The sequence below is a fragment of the Haliaeetus albicilla genome, chromosome 2, assembly GCF_947461875.1.
Source record: "Haliaeetus albicilla chromosome 2, bHalAlb1.1, whole genome shotgun sequence".
In the NCBI taxonomy this organism is placed as follows: domain Eukaryota; kingdom Metazoa; phylum Chordata; class Aves; order Accipitriformes; family Accipitridae; genus Haliaeetus; species Haliaeetus albicilla.
In genome coordinates, this window is record NC_091484.1 from 18,941,923 (window position 1) to 18,960,231 (window position 18,309).

The 18,309-nt window shown below is 49.5% G+C and overlaps 1 protein-coding gene across 2 annotated transcripts in view; it reads right to left on the reverse strand.

Annotated features, from left to right (window-relative positions):
• Window positions 1-252: 252 nt before the first annotated feature.
• Window positions 253-18,309, reverse strand: part of LOC104324238 (rho GTPase-activating protein 39) — a 56,286-nt gene continuing 38,229 nt past the window's right edge. For both annotated transcript variants that reach the window (XM_069808685.1, XM_069808692.1), the window contains exons 4-10: window positions 14,081-14,627; window positions 12,692-12,781; window positions 6,251-6,324; window positions 4,544-4,743; window positions 3,549-3,640; window positions 2,815-2,984; window positions 253-2,391 (exon numbers count right to left, since the gene is read on the reverse strand). In XM_069808685.1, coding sequence (XP_069664786.1) covers window positions 2,197-2,391; window positions 2,815-2,984; window positions 3,549-3,640; window positions 4,544-4,743; window positions 6,251-6,324; window positions 12,692-12,781; window positions 14,081-14,627 — 1,368 coding nt within the window. In that variant the 3' untranslated portion in view covers window positions 253-2,196. The remainder of the gene's footprint in view (window positions 2,392-2,814; window positions 2,985-3,548; window positions 3,641-4,543; window positions 4,744-6,250; window positions 6,325-12,691; window positions 12,782-14,080; window positions 14,628-18,309) is intronic.

Consider the following 18,309-nt stretch of genomic DNA (forward strand, 5'->3'; position numbering starts at 1 on the left):
AGCCTATTCAACGATTCAAATTTCGGTACAATATGGCAGAGCTGGTCCCCCTACGTGTCTCTACATTTCTGGGAAGGTAGCCCCACATCTGAAGTACAAGTTGTTCAGCATTTCAGAAGGCCAAGCTGAGCTGAATGGCTTCAAAGCGATGGGATGGGATGGGATGGGGTGAGATGAGATGGCTGTGTGAAACAGATCCTGACACATTTTTGGGGGCATGTTTGACAGAGCTAATCCTGACGTGGGAGCACCTGGTACAAGGAGAGGAACCACAACCCTTGTTCAGCTGGGCACAAACCGAACTCCCTCTGTGGAGTTCATCTGAGCAAACGTGTGCCCTGGAAACCCCGTTCAGGTACTTCAGGAGATCCAAGCAGCCAGTAGGCTTGGGACACTCTCTGCACATGGCACCTTATGCCCAAACGTTTAGTACAGATTCAGACACCAGCTTTAAACCTCTCTACTAGCAGGGCTCAGCTCCCCACTGCAATCAGAAGAGGATGATCCCAGGTCCCTACTTGAAAGGGAGAGGAATGCAGAAATATAAATGAAAGCTTGGATGCTACCAGCAGACTTAGCATTGCATGAGTAATCCCAACATGCAGCTTTTTGCAGCAGACCTGCCTCCAGCAGGGAAAGCACTTCAAAGGAAGAGAAGAGTAATACCAGGATGCCACCAAATTAGAAATTGCTGCTTGCTAAGGAACATGCAACAGTATCCAGAAGCTGCAGGGAAATCCATGCACTGCCTCTGAAAGACACTGTCCTTGCTGTGCGTTACTTCTGGTGGCACACAGAAAGCCGCAGGGATTTAACAGCAGCAGTAAGAATGCTGAGCTGCCCGCCTAACACTGCTCCTACACAGGCTCCAGCACATCTCAGCCACTCAGACCTGCCTCTTCCTTTCTCTTCCCTTCCCTCCCCTTCTCTTCCCAGCCTCTCTGTAAATCCTCTGGGAATTAGGCGGGAGGCGCATAGGTGCCACAGTTGACTCCAGGCAGTACCAAGCATTTCACAAGCACACAGCAATGCTGCTGCTCTGCCTGGAAAGGCATATCTGAGCACAGGTACTGTTGAGGGCCTTCCCAGCTTTCTTTAGACCTGGGCTGAACCAGAAGGGTGGCCAAAACTGGTATTCAGTCCCCAGCAGAGACTGGGAAGGATGTGGTACCAGGACGGGTGGGTGCCAGAGCCATGAGGCTGGTCTGAGCATGGCCCTTCAGGAAAGCCGGTGTCAGCTCACTTTGCCCGTAGCAGAAAGGAGCTGCAAGGCCGCTGGGGTTACCCCTCCAGAGGATACAGCCCTCGTTAGGAGGATGCCAAAGAGGTTGTTTATCTGTCTGTTGTCAGGTGCATGGCCTTCCTCTTGTCCCCAGCTTCCATGGCATGGGTGGGTGCTAGTTCAGCTCAGCACAGGGCTGGTCCCACATGCTAACCACATGCTGCTGTGCAGCTCTGAAGCCGCCTAAAGAAGGTGAGGTGGATGATGTGTGGATCTGGCCTGCCAGGGCTCCCAGCTGTGGGATGTCTGCCTACCTGCCCACCAGCAGCAGAGGCTCAAACATCTCCTCTCCCTGGGCTGCAATGTGTTTCCACTGACCAGCGCAGTCCAAGGAACCTCTCTGCCTCAGCGAACCCACCCGCACCTTCACATCCCTCTACCCACAGCATCGTGGGGTGTCAGAACAACCCTCACACCTCCAACCAACAGTCTGCAGAGGTGAACCAGGCTGGCTCCATAGCACTGGGATTATCCCCAATGAGGCAGCATCTCCCCAGGACCAGCTTATGCCACAACACAAGAGTGATGTCCTCCTACCTGAAGCCAACTCTGCCTCCAGAAGGGAGATGGAGAGTCTCACTGCCCCAGGCAGCGGTTTCTCACAGATGTCACAGCCCTTTCAATGAGCAACCAGTCCTGTGGCTCCAAGGGGGAGGGCTGCTCCCCTCTGACACACGCTGGAAGGCCAGGAACCACTGAATCTGGCCTGGCATGCCCAAGGACTTCCTGGTGCTGAACAGCTCGAGCCTTCCAGGAGTGTCTAGTCCTTGTCCTTGAGGTCATATGCTGGGAGATGCTCAGGGGCTAACCCAGGGTGTGACAACAGCAAAGACAATGGAAGAAACCTAAGTGGAGAAGACTTCAGGCACCCAGCAACTCCCCAGAGCAATGTTTTGGACGCCAGGGCCAGCGGCTCAAACCAGCCCTTTGATGAAGCTCGTGTCCAAGTGCACTATCAGCATGCGAAGAAAGGACATTTCTTTGCGTGTGTTCTCAAAGATAATGCGAGGGTCGTCAGACTGGCAGCGCAGGCAGTTGGGGGCCATCACCATGGCCAGGTTATTCACATCCATCTTCGTTCTGCCCACATTTGATGGCTGAGCAAAGATCTGCAGATAATAAGACATTCAGCTGGAAAAGGGCAAAAGACTCCAAACATGTGGCCTAAGAAGAGGTGCAAGGAGAGCAGAGATGTGGCCTCCCTAAAAGACAGTGCCCCAACAGCCACACGTTCATAGGGGAAGACCACTATGCTCCGATGTAGCCGACAGCGTGGGAGCCTCAGCAGGCAGGGAACATCTTGCAGATCTCAACCTTTGGGACCAGGCCCATGATCTACAAGATCAGGAATACCGTTTATTGCTCCCATAAGGGACAAAGGCAGCAGACCCCCCTCCATCAATCCCACCTTAAACAGGTGAGAGGTCCTAAAACCCTGCCGATGGCCCACCACAGCTGTCCCACTAACTGTGCCCCATGTGCTCCAGGCTCTTGGCCAGCAGCAGGGGCGCAGAACTGCGGGGGCTGCCTACCTGCAGGAAGTGTATGAGGTAACACAGCACCAGTCTGTTAAGCTCCGGCAAAAGCTGCACCACAGCCACGGCAGCATCAGGGTTCTCATAGTTGCTGATACACTCTTTGTAGAACTGCTGGGGGATCACGGGCTCCTCCAGCTCCCGATACCAGAGCTTGAGGAGAGAGGCTGGGCAGAAAGCAGGGTGCATGAGAACAGTTCTGGTGAGCTCCCCACCACCTTCAGAGGCAAACTTGGCAGCGAGACTCAATGCCCCAGGAAACAGAGGGCAGAGAAGGTATTCTGCACTTGTCCTGTTTCACCTTATTTCAGTCTTGGCTCTGAAATTCTCAGGCAGCCAAACTGGCCAGTTAGAGGGAAATGCTGGCTCTTATCTACCTGCTCCTCCAGGAAGCAGCTCTGGGGCCGCCTAAAGGAGAGGTCAATGAGACCTTGGAGCTAAAGAGCTGCTCCTGAATGACTCCCAGCTGCTCTGCATGCTGCCCAGCTTGCATAGCCTCACTGTGCTGGCGCCAGCTGGAGGCAGAGGTTCCCCCACCGCCCCCCGTATTTTTATTATGGGTAGTATTTGGAAAGGCAGTGGAAAGGCACAGAATGAAAACCCAGTTAGTGAAGACAGCCTGGGTACACATCCCCAGGCAGCAGCACACCTCCTGGGCTGCTCCTGTACCTTCCCCTCTGCACTGTACCATGGCTGAGGCTGCAGCACACACATCTGCTGCATTCCCATACCTGGGATGTTGGGGTCACTGAGGCTGCTTGGGATTCTCCACTGATCCACCTGCAACTTCAATGCATTGACTTCATCTATGTCACCAGGTATCCTGCAAACAGAGACACAGCAAAGGTGCTTCAGAGAGTGAGCAGTGCAACGTGCCTGGTGTGGCAGCTGGCCAGCAAACCGTGGCTCCAAAGCTGCTTCTGGGGCCTCAGGGAGAAGGGAGCATGCACCAGCAGCAGCTACAGAAGCAGTTCCTCAGAGAGAATGCATTGCCTGTTTTTAAACACAGCTTTCAAGTGGGGGTAGAAGAAACGCTTGTCTCCTTCCCACTAGCTCAGACAGCAACTATCATTCTGTCCTCAGAAGTGATTATTTTCTGTAACTAGGCCTCTCTGCAGCATGTTCAGTCCAAAGATAAGAAGCATCTCTGGCTAAATATACCAATGTATTAGAAAGCCTTACAATGCAAGGTTGAGTTCTTTTGCTAGCTACCTTAAATCACGTTTAGCTACTGAAAAACTAACACAAATCTTAAATAATAATACTAAAAAAAAAACCCCAAAACAAACCCAAACCAGAATCTCTTATGTTCACCACACAGATTCTTTGTCTCTCTTGACTCCTCAGCATCATCTTGTGCATCATCAAGGCTGATGAGCTGCATTTGATGAACTGCTCTGTCAGGGACCCAAGAGCTCATCCCTTGCCCGCACTGGCCAACTACTTCTGTTGAAGTTGATGAAAGTTCAATGCCTTGCCTGGGTACGTGCTGTCCTAAGTAGTTCAAGTCACATCTATGCTGTCCCCTCTGTGCTAATGCATGCAAATAGGCTAATGCTACTTTAAGAGGTGATTCCTGAACCTGGGAAAGGTCAGGTTTTGTCCGATCCACGGCAGAGTGCTATTCTCAGGGAAGAGGAAGCACATGGAAGTCAATCTTGACCTCTCCGCTTTGAGGACTGACATGTGGGTGGCTCAAAAGTAACACAGCACCCCAAAAGCTCACCTGAAAATCCCCTCCGTCTGTTCTCCTCCCAGAGCCAGGACCTGCTGCGATAGCTGCGTCTGCACCCAGGGCAGCTTGTTACCTGGGTACATGTCCTGCTGCCGCAGCATGATTTCCTCCAGAGAGCTGCCGAAGAGCGATGGCGTCACAATGGCATTCCTGGCATGCATTATCTCTTCCACTGTCGGTTTACGGAGGCCCTGAGGACAGAGAAGAGCTCAGTGCAGCTGTGGCACAGCCAGCCCACACAGAAACAGTGACCTGGGGATGGTGGTGGTGAGCGGCCAGGATGGAGAGGGCCGGCCATGCACATGGACACCTCGCTGGCCTCCTGGCAGCACAGTTCTTGCTCTGCAGCCTCCACCTCCTAAAATCAGGGTGGGGGTTGAACTCATCAGGCCCAAGAGGAGCAGAGAAGCTGCTGCCTGTTGGCAGGAGACCACTTTGGAGAGTTTGGGCTGTTTTTGCAGGGATTCTGTTGCCGTGTTTTGCACATGTGGGAGGCTGCTCCAGCTGTAGCTCTACCTGCTGGTGTGGTGGGAGGAAGGATGGAGCCCAGCCTGTCCCAGCTGTGGTGAGGTCAGCAGAGGGCATGTGTATACCAGCCTGGCACTGGGTGAGCGCTTGGCCACGGGACAGCTGAAAAACAGCCTTTTGAAGACGGGAATTCCAGGTATGTCCAACTCTAGGGAAAGCTTTGCTCTCAGAGGTGCTAAAGCTCTCTGAAAAGAGGGCACCAGGACCTGTTGCTTTTGAAAGATGCTGACACTTGAAAGGGGCTTTGAATCTCCCCTGGCAGAGATTGAAACACAGAGCGCTGTCACAGGGGTGACAGGCTGCCCAGCATGGTGGCCATTCAGCAGCATCCCCACAGCCAAGTGTGAGTGTGACAGAGGGAAAGCTCCTGCTGACCCCTCAGAGGGTGGCAGCCACCGGGGTTGCAGTTGTGTGCTATGTGTGTCTGGACACTTCTTGTCCTGCCCCCGCAGGGATGCCAGGAGCCTTCACCCCTCCTGAGGTATTTAAGCTATTTGCTCACTGTACACAGAGTCCAGATCGCAGGAAGGCCCCAGAGGGATTTGCAGAAATAAAAGACACCCCGATCTGGCTCAGAGACCTAGAACGGACAAGGTGAGGCTGCCTGCCAGCTTTCACAGCCCCGCACAGAACCATGTGGAGGAAGGGGAGGAGGGGGATTTCCAGATAACACAGAGCACAGAGGCTCTCCTCTGCACCAGCCATCTCTGCTGTGTGATTTTTTGAACTGGGAATGAACAACTCTGCAGTAAACCAGCTGCAAGACCTGGCCCATGCAAGCTCTCAGTGGCAAAGGGAGACTCTCCCCTCACCTGAAGAAACCTAATGATGGGCAACCCCTGCACAGACAGCTCCTCTTACCCTGGAGACAGGTAAACATCAGGTTTGTCCTCCTCGTCCCTAAGGCCAGGGAGCATAGAGCCATGCAGCTGCCAGCATGTCAGCCACTGCTGTCTGCCAGGAGGATGGCGGGACCTGGGCAGCAGCCTTCTCCCACACATTCATGGAGAGACGAGCCCTGAGCAAGCCTCCCCCACTAGCTCTATGTCCATTTCCCATCACTGAATCAGCAGTGACCTCCGACAGTCAAGGGGCTGATTGCTCTGGGACCTGGGAAGCAGAGTACTGCTCGGGCAGCCTACAGGTCCTGGAGCAGGGGCAGCCACTCACCTTTTTGCCTCCAGTGACGGCTACTTTCTGGAGTTTCCGGTAGCAGTATTTGGCGTAAGTGCTGATGGGCAGACCTGGTGGGAAGGAGAAACCAGCAGTCAGCCTGCAGCGCCATGCAGCCACCACACCAGAGCCCTTCAGAGAGCACCAGCACAGCAGTGCACACCAGCACAAACAGCCACCCCCCTTCTATGCAGCCTGTTGTGCGGGCAGGGTAGAGGGACTGCAGAAACCTCACACTGAGCACCCCAAAGCCTCCTGGCCCTGCAGCCCTGTGGCAGGCAGCGTCAGTGGAAGTAGGTGCTTGTGCTTGGAGGGATTTGTCTTCTGAGTCAAGACTCGTAGCTCTGCACCTCCCAGCTCCACTCCTGCAGATCTCCACCTCTCGCAGAGGCAGCCTGACCCTGTCCTGACTCAATGCAAGGTGCCCGTTCAGCATTCATAGCCCAGGCATGCATGCAAGTGTGAGTCCTTGTTCCCGGCGGCATGGCTGGAGTTATGTGGCTCACAGACACAGGGCTGGGTGTTTACATATTGCCAGATCTCAGCCAAAGAGCACGCAGAGCCAGCCTCCTGCCAGGAAAGATTTCAGTGTTTTGAATAAATTGTTTATGATTCAAGAACTGCAGTCCTGGACTATGAGAGAGGAAGCAGTAGAGAAAGGCGTGTAGGGCCAGAGAGGCAGCACCAGCACCAAGAGTGAGCTCAGGATGCAAGGAGAGGTGTGGAAAGGTGGCAGAATCTCTCTCATCTTCTCAAAGCCCTGCAGAAGGCTTCCTCACTCTCCTGCCTGCAGCCTCCTCCAACCCAGTGTTGTATTGTGATGCTCAGGTGTGCTCTGCGATACAAGGAAAATCAGACACACCAGAGCTTGGTGCAAAAGCTGCAGCCCTCTGCAAGAATGGCTGCTCCGGTTGCACTTGGTTCAGTGAACTCTGAGGGTGAGCAGAGCCAGGATTCACAGAGCTAATCCCCCCGTGACACCAAGAGAAATGTTTGCACTGACAGAGCACTGATTGCTGGGAGAGTTTTTCCAAAACTGTTGGCCTTTTGTTCTTTTTCGAGTCAAACCCAAAGTGCTTGCTGAAAGCAGTGAATAGATCTGCCCTATTTGATTCCCTGCCAGGCTTAAAGCTTGCAGCAGAGTTCAAAATACTTGTGGCTTTTAAAATCTACATTCTGGTCAGATGCTGCGTATTTTAGATCAGCCTTTCACATACCCTGTGGCTTAGGTAAGCTGGTCAGGAGCCTGGAGTTCCTCAAATCCTCTCAAAGCAGAGGGAGGACAAGCTCTACCCAAGCAGAACAATTCACAACGGTGAGAGCTCCACTTTCCTCCATTCTCCTCTCAGCCAGCAGACAAACCATAGTCCTTGGCTCCCCATGACAAAACAAGCACCCCCTGCCTCAATCAATCTGCTTGACAGCTGGGGCGGAGCCTCTCTGTAACACTGGAGCAATGCCAAAGGAAGTACAACAGCATCCCCCTCTCCTGCAGGCAATGGGAAGGAAAGTAAATTTTAAGAATTTCTCTCTCTTGGGAATATCTAAAGCAAAATATTCCCTGAATGCAAAAATCCTGCTAATCCCAGGCATGATTTATACTGGAAATGTCTAAGGATTAAAGAAAAAACCCAAGGAGCTGCTTTGTGATGCTTCGTTATTCCAGGTTATGGCTTCTGTTGTTAAAATGTGCAGACGCACCCAGATGTAAAGTGTCATCTGCTTCACGAAGGAGGGAATGGCAAAAAGACTGCACTGTGTCTCTGCATCACACCAAATATGCGGGAAGCAGCACATTCAAAACCAATAATAGGAAATGTTTTTTCACACTGTAATTAGACCATGAAACCATAAGCACCCTAAGAGTTTAACAAGGTTTGCAAAGGAACTGGTTGCCTTGAAGAGCCTGCAAGGCTGATGTGTGTGCAGCAGCCGGACATGTCTACTTGAAGCCTGTTTTGTACTTTCCCAGAAAGCTCTCCAATCCTGGGAAAAGCCTAAAACCTACATCCTGCCGTTTCTGCAGAGAGGCGTCCTGCTCCCAATGATGACCAAGCTGCAGCCTCTGACCCAGAGGAGACTGTTGGGGCCATGAGTGGAGCCAACCAAATTTCAAGCAAATAAACTGAAAACTAAACTTGCCCTGCCCCATGCACGAGGGGCTGGACACATTACTGCCCATGGACCTGAATCGCCAAAAGAGCAAAGGGAGCCCTGAGGAATATGGTGGCTAGCACTCTGCCACGGCAGGCACAGAATGAATGGCTCCCGCAGGGGCTGACACCTTAAACATGCAGCGTGCAGCCTCTCTGCCATGTAGTAGAACTCAACCGCCCCAATGCGAGTGCTCCAGGCTCCCAGCACACATGCAGAGTGAGATGGGCAAAGGAGATGCAGAGAGGCTGGGAGGCAAGCAGTGAGCTGCAGAAGGAAACGTGAGGGAGAGAATTTAGCTTTAGCCTCCGCTTTTCCAAACAAGCAACTTGACTCGACCGTCTGGCTGTTTTAAAATGCTCAGCTAGAGACCAGCTCCTGGCATTTAGCTCATCACTCAGGGTCAGTTCTCCTAACAAGCAGGCCAGGTACTCCCTCTGCTCCCCAGCTCACACCCTTGGTACAGGGACGGGCAGCTTTGCCCGCATGGCCTGGAAAGGGCTAATACTGAAGACAATTCCACTTCTCTGAGCACACCATGAATCTGTGAAATCCAAGTTGATCTGTTATTTCCTGTGGTACCACAATAGCCCCAGGAGCTCAGGAACAGAAGACTACTAACAACCCACACAGTGAAAAACAGTTTGCAGATGAAAATATTCTTCCATGTGCTGGCTTAGAAACATATGTGAAGAGCTTCTTAAAGAACCTCTGCTTTTATAACAAGTTAAAATCTAGGCGGGGCACATGCAGGAACATACCTTCTGGAACAGACTTAAACACTCTTCTGCCAAAAATGTCTTAAAAAATGCAGCAAACAACGTGGATTCAGAACCCTGCCACAGGACACGTATTTTAGCCCAGCAGAAGCTGCTGTCTGAGTATTTCTCCGATCTACGGTGGCCTCTCACAGACCTCAGCCTGGCACAGTCAGAGGACGCTCTCAGACCAGGGCCCCATCCTGCTGTGCTCTTTAGCACAGGGGTAGGTGCCTCCTGAGCAGCTCAGCTAGGCTTTGCACCAGTGCTGCTCTCCTGGCTTAGATCTGCCCAGGCACCCCTATTTTATGGCAGTGTTTCAGCCCCTCTTCCTCACACCACCGGTGTGTCCTTCTGCATCCCAGCAATGCTGCTCCATCACCATTCCCTACGTGGGAAATGCCATGCTTTGTCAGCCCAAAGGACCGTACGGATCAGGAACCTGCATCTGCCACCAGGAGGATAAGAAACAGATACAGGATGTCTGAAAAATGAGTATTCCCCTGCAAAAATTTCCCAGCTAACAGCAGATGGGAGATACCCTGAGGCAGTGCTGCATCTGGACCATTAACCATCAACTGACAGACCTCCCTCATTTGAATTTGTCCCATTTGTTCCTAAACCTGTTATTCTCCTAACCTGCCGACTCTTAACGATTTAATTTTGTGCTTCAGGACAGAGCGCTCTTAAGCCTGCTGTCCAACAACAAAACCAGGCGGTTTCCAATTCTTCCGCTACGACAAACAATGAGAAAATTTCTTCCTCTTGCTTTCCCCAGGTGACCTGCAATTTCTTTCAGCCCGCTGACCTTTGCCCCTCCTCTCTCCTCCAGGTCCAGCTCCTGTGGGGCTTCCCCTGCTGCACTCATCAGCCCTGGAGGGACCATGGGCAGGACATGCAAAGTGGGCACAGCTCTACTATGGCCGAGTGCTAGTTTGCTCTTTGTCCCTTTTCTACAAGCTCCTGATCCTCTGGTTTCTTACCACTTCCCAGCACAGTGTATACACATTGCTGGAAATCTATATACAAGGTGCAAAATGTCTTTCCCACCCTGAAACAGCTATATAGGAGCCTGCTGCTGCACATGCAGTTAGGGATGTCTCTCCCATGTATAATACTTTGCTTTTGTTGACACCATCTCTGCTGCTTGATAGCTCATTCACCCTTGCTAGATCCTTCTGCACCTTTAGTTTTACAACGCTGAGTAATTTTGTACCAACACTGAGCTGCCAGCTCATTATTTGCCTCCTTGTATAGACTCAAAGCCCAGCTTACATTCCCGCAGGATCAGCAATCCTCTTTCTGAAAACACATGATTTATTTCTACCTGTTATTCTTCTGCCTTCCAATGGGTTATTGATCCATGAAAAGATCTCACACCACCTTCATATTTCATTTACTCACAGAGAATTACACTAGAAGATGAAGATTGCAGAGGTAAGCATGGGAAACTTCAAAATTATTTCTTTGGGTGTGTGTCAGATGATAAATGTTTACTCACCCAAGTGTTTACTTACAAGCCTCTGCACTGAAAGAAGTGCGTGTGTGTGTGTGTAATCACTGCTTTAACTCCATTTTTCACTGAAAGACTTAAATACATCTCTACATACCTCTAATCAGTTCTGTTTGAAGACAGTACATTTAATTTCCTTGTGGATTTCTCTGCTAAATTGCTGCTACATCCACAAGCATCTAAGTATTTCAGAGCTACTAATGAACAACTTCTCACATTTGCCTTGCAACTTCAGGGAGCTGCATTCTACCCACCCCTCACATGTCTGGCAGGCAAGGCCAGTGGAGTAGACATAAGCATCCTGAAGAAAAGCCTGACCTTTTCAGTCAGCAGCAGATAGAACCTGGCGTGTTCCTGCAGGATCTCCCCTTACTTCAGGTGCAGCTCTGAGGTCAGGCCCCAGAAAAAATCCTCAGTGTTACCGGTCACTTGTGAAAAAGCTGGTTCAAGTGACCTGCCAGCCCTCCTGCCTCTTTTGCTGCACCCCTCGCCATGTTTGCAGAAGCCGGCAGGAGCCTGCAGACCAGCTCATTTATTCTAAAGCTCCAGTTCACTGCCAGAGCAGGTCTTCTGCGTGCCAGAAAGCAGAGAGGGTCCAGCAAAGGGAATAGTGTGTGACCTGTCACCAGAGCCCCATCTGAGGCCACACAGGCACTTCTGACTTTCAAGTGGTTCGTTCTGGAAACTCTATAAAGCTATCCTGGCATGTCTTTTTCATAATATTTCATATATATATATATAAATACATATATATTTTAGATATATTTTTTAGTTTTAGGGAAAAACTATCTCTATCCTACTAAGCACAACTCCAGCACGTGCAACATAGACAAGCAACTGCACAGAAGAGCCTGCTCAGCCCACAAGACAGAGCACACCCTGCCCAAAGCAATCTCCGGGGAGTTGTCCCATGAAGATATCAAAGTCCCTCCGAGCACAAGCAAAGTGACTTTTCAAAGGCTCAGAATGGGCTGAACTCTCCAGGGCCTCAACAGGAAAGGAAAAAGACATATCCCTACCAGAAATATAATCCCTCTGTGCAATTTCAGGTCTCTGCTCCAAATCCCACTGGAGACAGAGAAGTGATAGACACTCTTACAGCAGGGGCTGTGACCAAGGGACCTCCTCAGTCACTTCCCAGGCTTGCAGCTGCTTTGGGGGAGCAGTGACACAGGGAAACCACTGCAGGAGAGCGCAGCTGCCATGTCTGCACAGGCATCAGGTAGGGCTCAGCAATGCAGGGAGCTGGACTCTAGCTCTCCCAGATTAAAAATACCAAGGCCACATGATATAAACTGCTGCCCGATACAAATTCACAGGGTTGGCTCAAGTTTCCTGAAAGCAATATAAAAAAAAAATTGAGTAGACTTTGTCTAGCAAGACTTTAGCCAGATAAATTATTATTCTGCAACCAGTAGTTAAAACCTGAGGCTGGAGGAATATGTGAGCTCTTGTTCATTCAGCAGAGATGCTACTGCAAGCCCTGAACTGCAGAGTCCAGGAAGCATGGACAAGAGGAAGCCACTACTGGAGAGAAAAAGGCAGTGCTCTTTGCCAGGTATCAGTGTCCTCCCTGAAGGTCCTCAGGTTGGGTGGTGGTTTACAAAATCCACTACTACAGTTGAGACAGGTTCTTTTCAACACGCTGGCTTGTACGGCTTTTAGCACTGGAATGTGCTATAGAAAACTCAGTGGCATACAAAGACCAGTTGAATTACAGCCCCAGGTCTGCATACAAATTAAAATCCCTTTTCTCATACAACTGTGAGTGAAAGGGGTCCAGACCTGCCGCCACACTGCTACATGTCCCACTTGCTGCCCAGCTGCCACCCACACTGCTGATCCATGCTCTGGTCAAACCTCTCACACCAGCCACCTGCAGTAAAATTTTGCAAATCTAAGTCTATGCACTTAAAGAAATGATCTGATTTTCAGTGGAGCTCAGCATCCCCGTCTGTCTGAGGTCAGTGTGGTCCTCCCTCTTGGCTCCCTGCATGCTGTGCCTGCCTTTACCTTCATCCTCAGTGTTTTGTTTTCTCTTTTTCCTGGATTTTGAGTTCTTCTTGTTTTTCAGATCCACAAGCTCCTTGATGCGCTGGGCAACTGAAAATTCAAAAGAGGCTCTGGATTAATAATGTGGAATGATAAAATACCAAATCCCAGAACTGCCCTTAGACATGGTAGCCAGCCTAACTCCAGCATGAGGAGGTCTGCTTGGGCAAAGGTCCTGTACCACGGCCAGCTCTGAACGCATCAGAGTGAGGAGCCCAGAACACCACTCAACTTCTCCAAATGGCCAAATAGTTGAGAAGGGGCTCCGGGCAGCAAGCTTATACCTAGACAAACTTACTGTCTAAATACCAGCAGAAGGAACAACCCACTCAAATAGTTCAGATTACTCCTCCTTGCTGCCTGGACTCTGGTGCTGGCAGGGTGATTTTTCACTCCTGGGCCAAGCATAGCTGGAGCGAATGGTTTTGGGGAGAAGTGACAAGGGTTTAGGATCCTTATGAAAACCCAAACCAGTGTTGCACATCCAGAAGTTCAGTGAAGGAACCCCATGTCAAGGCTACAAGCATGAAACAAGGCAAAGGTTGGCACTGCACCACTGCTTACTAGCAGGGGCAGAGAGGTGCTGGGGCAGAACTTCTCCACCTGCTCTGCAGACCTGTGGGGGCTTTAATCTGCATTTGAAACCCCAAATGGAAACAGGTGCTCTGGTTTCTCACCTGAGACTGGACAAGACACAGCAAGCACTGCTGAAACAGCGACAAATCAGCCAATAAATACTCTCCAGGCTGGCACTTGCCTTCCCCCCCCCCCCCCCCCCCCGCCCCGGGATGCTATAGCAATTTAAAATTGGGGTAATAACTGAATATATCCTGGGCTGGTCCACAAGGCTTGTGAAAGACAGATAAATCGCATCTATTCACAACAAAAGCCAGCATCCTTCAGGATCCCCGACTATTTGCCAAGCTAAGACCTGTTCGCAATGTTTGCAATGGCTCCCTTAAAAAATTCTGTATTAACATTCACCCTTTTTTTTTTTTTTTTTTTTGCCTGCTTTAAGGAACTTTGAAGCAAATCATGTCTTCAGAGAACCCAAAGAAACTCTGCCCTTGGTGGGTCCAAATCAGCTCTTTTCAGGGCTGATCTTGCCATGCTGATCAGTGAGACGAGCACAGTCTAGGGCTGGCATTTCTTTACCAGACAAAAGTGAGAACTGCAGGGAGATGAGCTGGTGGCAGCTTCATCCCACGCAGCACATGGTGCTCTCACTGACGGAAACCACAGCACTGGCTGGTGACTACCTGTTTTTTTAAAAACCAGAAAACCCTGAATAAGTGGCACAACACACCAGAATGCTGCTGGGGTCAGAGTGGGTGTGCATGAAGCACTTACTGTTTTCATCACTGTCAAGGTGGCGATAAATGTAACCTTCAAGATAAGATTGAAATTTTGGTGACGGGGAGAAAAAGGCCAGACTGATGGCCATCAGTTCCCAGCCCCATGCCAGACTTCGGTAGCATGTATTATCTGTTGTTTGCCGGATCAGTTGTATGTAGAGCTCATCCCGTAAACCTTGCATGCTCCAGCACTTGGTGACTGTGACCAACGCCACGTGATTCTGGTCCATGCGAGTCTGACGATCTCCCATGTAGCTCTGCACCAGTTTGAACATCTCACATGCCTCTTTTTTGATCGTGCGGTTGCTAGTGATGAGCATTGGCTTCTTGATAGAGCCACCATTCCAGGACAGCATGTTGGAGATGGAGATCCTTCGGCGGAAGATGCCCTGCGTGTGCATGTTCAGGTTTTTAGAAGCCCAGTCTGCCATGCTGCTCTGGGAGATGGGCTTCCGTAGAGTATTGTAAGGGAAATTATATCCTATGCAGCCACCAGGCTGGCCGCTGCTCTCCTGCTTGGAGTCCAACTCTATTGTCCCAGGCTGCAATGGAGAACAGACGTGTTAAAAGCAGCTTAGATGACTCCTTACCCTGCTAGGAAAATTATCAACAGTGAGTCATGAAGCTACCAGCAACTGCAAAGTGGTGAATCTGTACAAAACATGATTTTGTGCAGAATCGGTGGCTGACATCAGCAGTTCTGCAAGAGCCTGGCTGGCACAGCCACACACTGATGCTGTCACGAAGGGAAGTGTTGGAACATGGAGTAACAGGGCTGACTGTCCAAGTTGTCCCAGAGCTCTGGGGGAAGCCCAAGCAGGAGCTGGGCTGACTCCCAGAGCAGCAGTACAGCTCTGTGGCACCAAGCACATACCAAGAAGGCAAGTTCCTCTCCCCACTCTTCACCCCTCAGCTCCTGCGGAGCCACAGGAACCCAGGAGGTGGGTGGCAGAGACTAGACAGCCACAGCACTGTTAGCACCATTTCCTTCTCATCTTTACCCTTTGTGGCCCCCACAATCCCATAGCTGGTTCCTGCCTTTACCATTTTTCTAAGATCTAGCAAAAAAAAAAACCAGAAAAAACCAAATCAACATGGCTAGCAACCATCAGGAGCTGCTGAGCTTTGGGCAGCCTGTGTCTGGACAGCCTCTGCATTGAGGCATTGAAAATACGTATCTCAATTCCACTATGACCCTCCTAACGGAAATACTGGCCAGACACAGAAATGGGACAGAAGAAGCTAAGAGAGGAGCAGCGGAGCATGGGCACAGCTATTTGATGGCAAGGCTGTCACCCAGGTAGGATAAATTGTGTGTGAGTTGGTGAAGTGAAGGAGACTGGATATCTGCATCAGTCAACTTCCACCACCAATGGAACTGGCTTGCACTGTACCCTACAGACACACCACGACCTCCTGCCAAACAGGCCCTGGTCCTCAGCATCCATAGGAAAGATATAGCCTGTGACTACAGACCCAGCGCTTCTGCAAGTACCGCTGCACGGGACTCAGGAACACCTCTGCAATGGGCTCCCTACCATGTTTTCCTATCCAAGATAGGCATAACCTTCCCCAAATTAAATCAGAATTGTTCACAAGTACTGGGTTATTTTTTCTTCTCAGAGAACTAGGAACAGCTGCTCCCCACTCACAGTCTGCAGTGATCAAACTCATTTGCTCCAGGGACACAAGTTTACAGAGATAAGCAGCAGAGACAAAGACCCTCCTTCCTCCTAGACTTTGTATGTAGTTTTTACATGCAGCCCTTGTCCCATCATTCTTCCCCAGTGATCGCTATGGATAACTACATAATTAGAGCTTTGGTAGTACTGATCCCAAGAAAATGATGTGTAATAACTACTTGTGAGAATAAGACACTTATTTTGCCCATCCAGAACTCTCTGTTTTGGATGGAAGTAGCAACCTGGGACACATATTGAACTCAAACACCCAACAAGTTGTTCTAGGAAACAGACGTTTTGTTAGACTTGAAATTCCCACATACAGAAACTAAGAGCTAAACAGCCCACACTGCACTATGCATTCTCCAAGGAGATCTCCAGCAAGTAGGATAAAGCCAAACAAGATAATCTTGAGGTTTTTTGTTTTTAAAGGAAGACAAAGAAACAGAAAACCTGTAAATTTTGGTTTTGCAGTGGAAAAAGTGAAATAAAACATGCATTTTCCTTCTTCATGGATCACCTTTAACTTGTGTGCCACACTCTATTCCGGTCCTGGCCTACAGTCAACCCCAAAATACATGGTAGTTCTTAAATGTTTTGACTAAGTCAGTGTTTTCTTCTTAGTAAGGAGGAACTGCTGAACTCACGACAGAGACTTGTGCAGTCCAACCCTTCCCTATCTTACACCCAACATGTACCTACATGAGGATGACAGGATTAGCACACATCACACTGCCTTTTATTGCCAGCCTGGGGCACAATCATTTCTCCTGCTCTTCTACTTCGTTTTGGTTTTTTATCCCTTGAGTTACCCCTGTACCTCCTCACACTCTCTGAATTCACTCAACACACTGCCTAAAAATCCCTGCCTGCAGTTTTTTCTGCCACCTCCATCCTCAGTCTCCTTCAAACCACCCTCCATGGCTGGAGTTGGTTTTCCTCCTATCACCCTAATTGCTAACTGCTCCTTCAGCATGTTACTTCTGAGGATCCACCTCCTTATACTCTCTAGAGGTTCAACAGGCTCTTGGTTCTCTCCTCTTCTCTCTCTAGAGTTTCTCTCTCAAATCTCACTCATACAACTACCCAGCTAGTATCTTTGTGCTGACAGTACACATCCACCTCTGCTCAGCCTGTCCTAGAACTTCTGCCCACCCTCCTCAGATAATGAATTTCCTCATCTCCCGATTCTCCTCTCCATCATGCAGGCCCAGCACAGGACATTGCTGGTGGCTCAAGCCACACACTGCCACTTTCAGGCAAGGCAGCAATTTTGCTGCTGTATTCTCTGCAACCTCCTCCCCATCTTACTTGGACTCTTACATCTCAGAGTATTTCTGTAAATAGAGTATTTATTCATTGACTCGTTGCCTTTACCACAACATTCATCTTCTTACATCTTCCACTATATTCTCCTTCTCCATCCTACCACACATGAATTATTTTTCTTCATTTTCAAGGCCATTCACAGCCTATCCCCAACCCACCATCGCTTGTGCATAATCAAGACATCAAGTCTCAGCTCTCCCTATCAATGCAATGAGGTTTAACACATCCTGAAGACCAGATAGTAGTCTTCCAGCAAGCTTAAAGAGGCTGTGAAATGAAATTGCTGAACTATTAACTGTAACATGAGTTGTGTAACCTCAAGCTGGCCCTGTGCTTGAAAAATGGAAAACGCAGGAACATGACATCAGTTTTAAAAAGGGTTTCAGGTGAATGCAAGGCAATATCGATCAGAAATTACAATAAAGAGGAGAACACACACACATAAATCTGACACAGCGGGAGGTCAGCCTGGCTTTTAGAGAAAAGTTACACCTCACAGGTCTACTGGAGCAATCTGAAATGGTCAAGGAGCTTTGCTGAGTTTCTTCATGAAAGATCATGGACTAGTGAACAGGAGAAAAGAGAACAAATGGTTAAAATAAATAGTGACTTTTCACACTGGAGGATTGTTATCAGCTGTGCCTCACAGAAGAGATGCAGAGACTCAGGCTGTTCAGCAGGAGTGAAATAATTGGAAGAATGATCAAAGAGAAATAGGACAAAACCTTCACAGGATATAAAATTACCTATGTAGAACCTAAATATGAACTAAAACCATGAAAGCAGGAGGTTCCTTCAAATCCAAATACGAGAAAAGATGGCAAACTAAATTCTGAAGAAGAGCTGTGTTATAGAGAAAAACTACTCCACTTGTGCACGCACACTAATGGGCTTTAAAACAGCTGTTTCCAACAAGAAGATGCTAGAGGCACCGTCACCAGTTTTCTGAATATTTCCATTCAATGCTCAGGAATGATCGGAAGGGAGAACATAATATGAGGAACTATTAGAAAAAGAAAAGAGACAAAAAACCAGAAACCACTGCCATGGGGCCATGCAGCCATGCAAATCCTGGTGCCTGCATCCTGTACCCCACCAACTCTGGCCATGCCAACGCAGAAAGGACATGTGAGGGCAAGGGCTATCAAAGAAGACACGAGCGTCAGTAAAACGATCAGGCAGCAGATTTACCCAAGTAACATAGCAGAGCTAC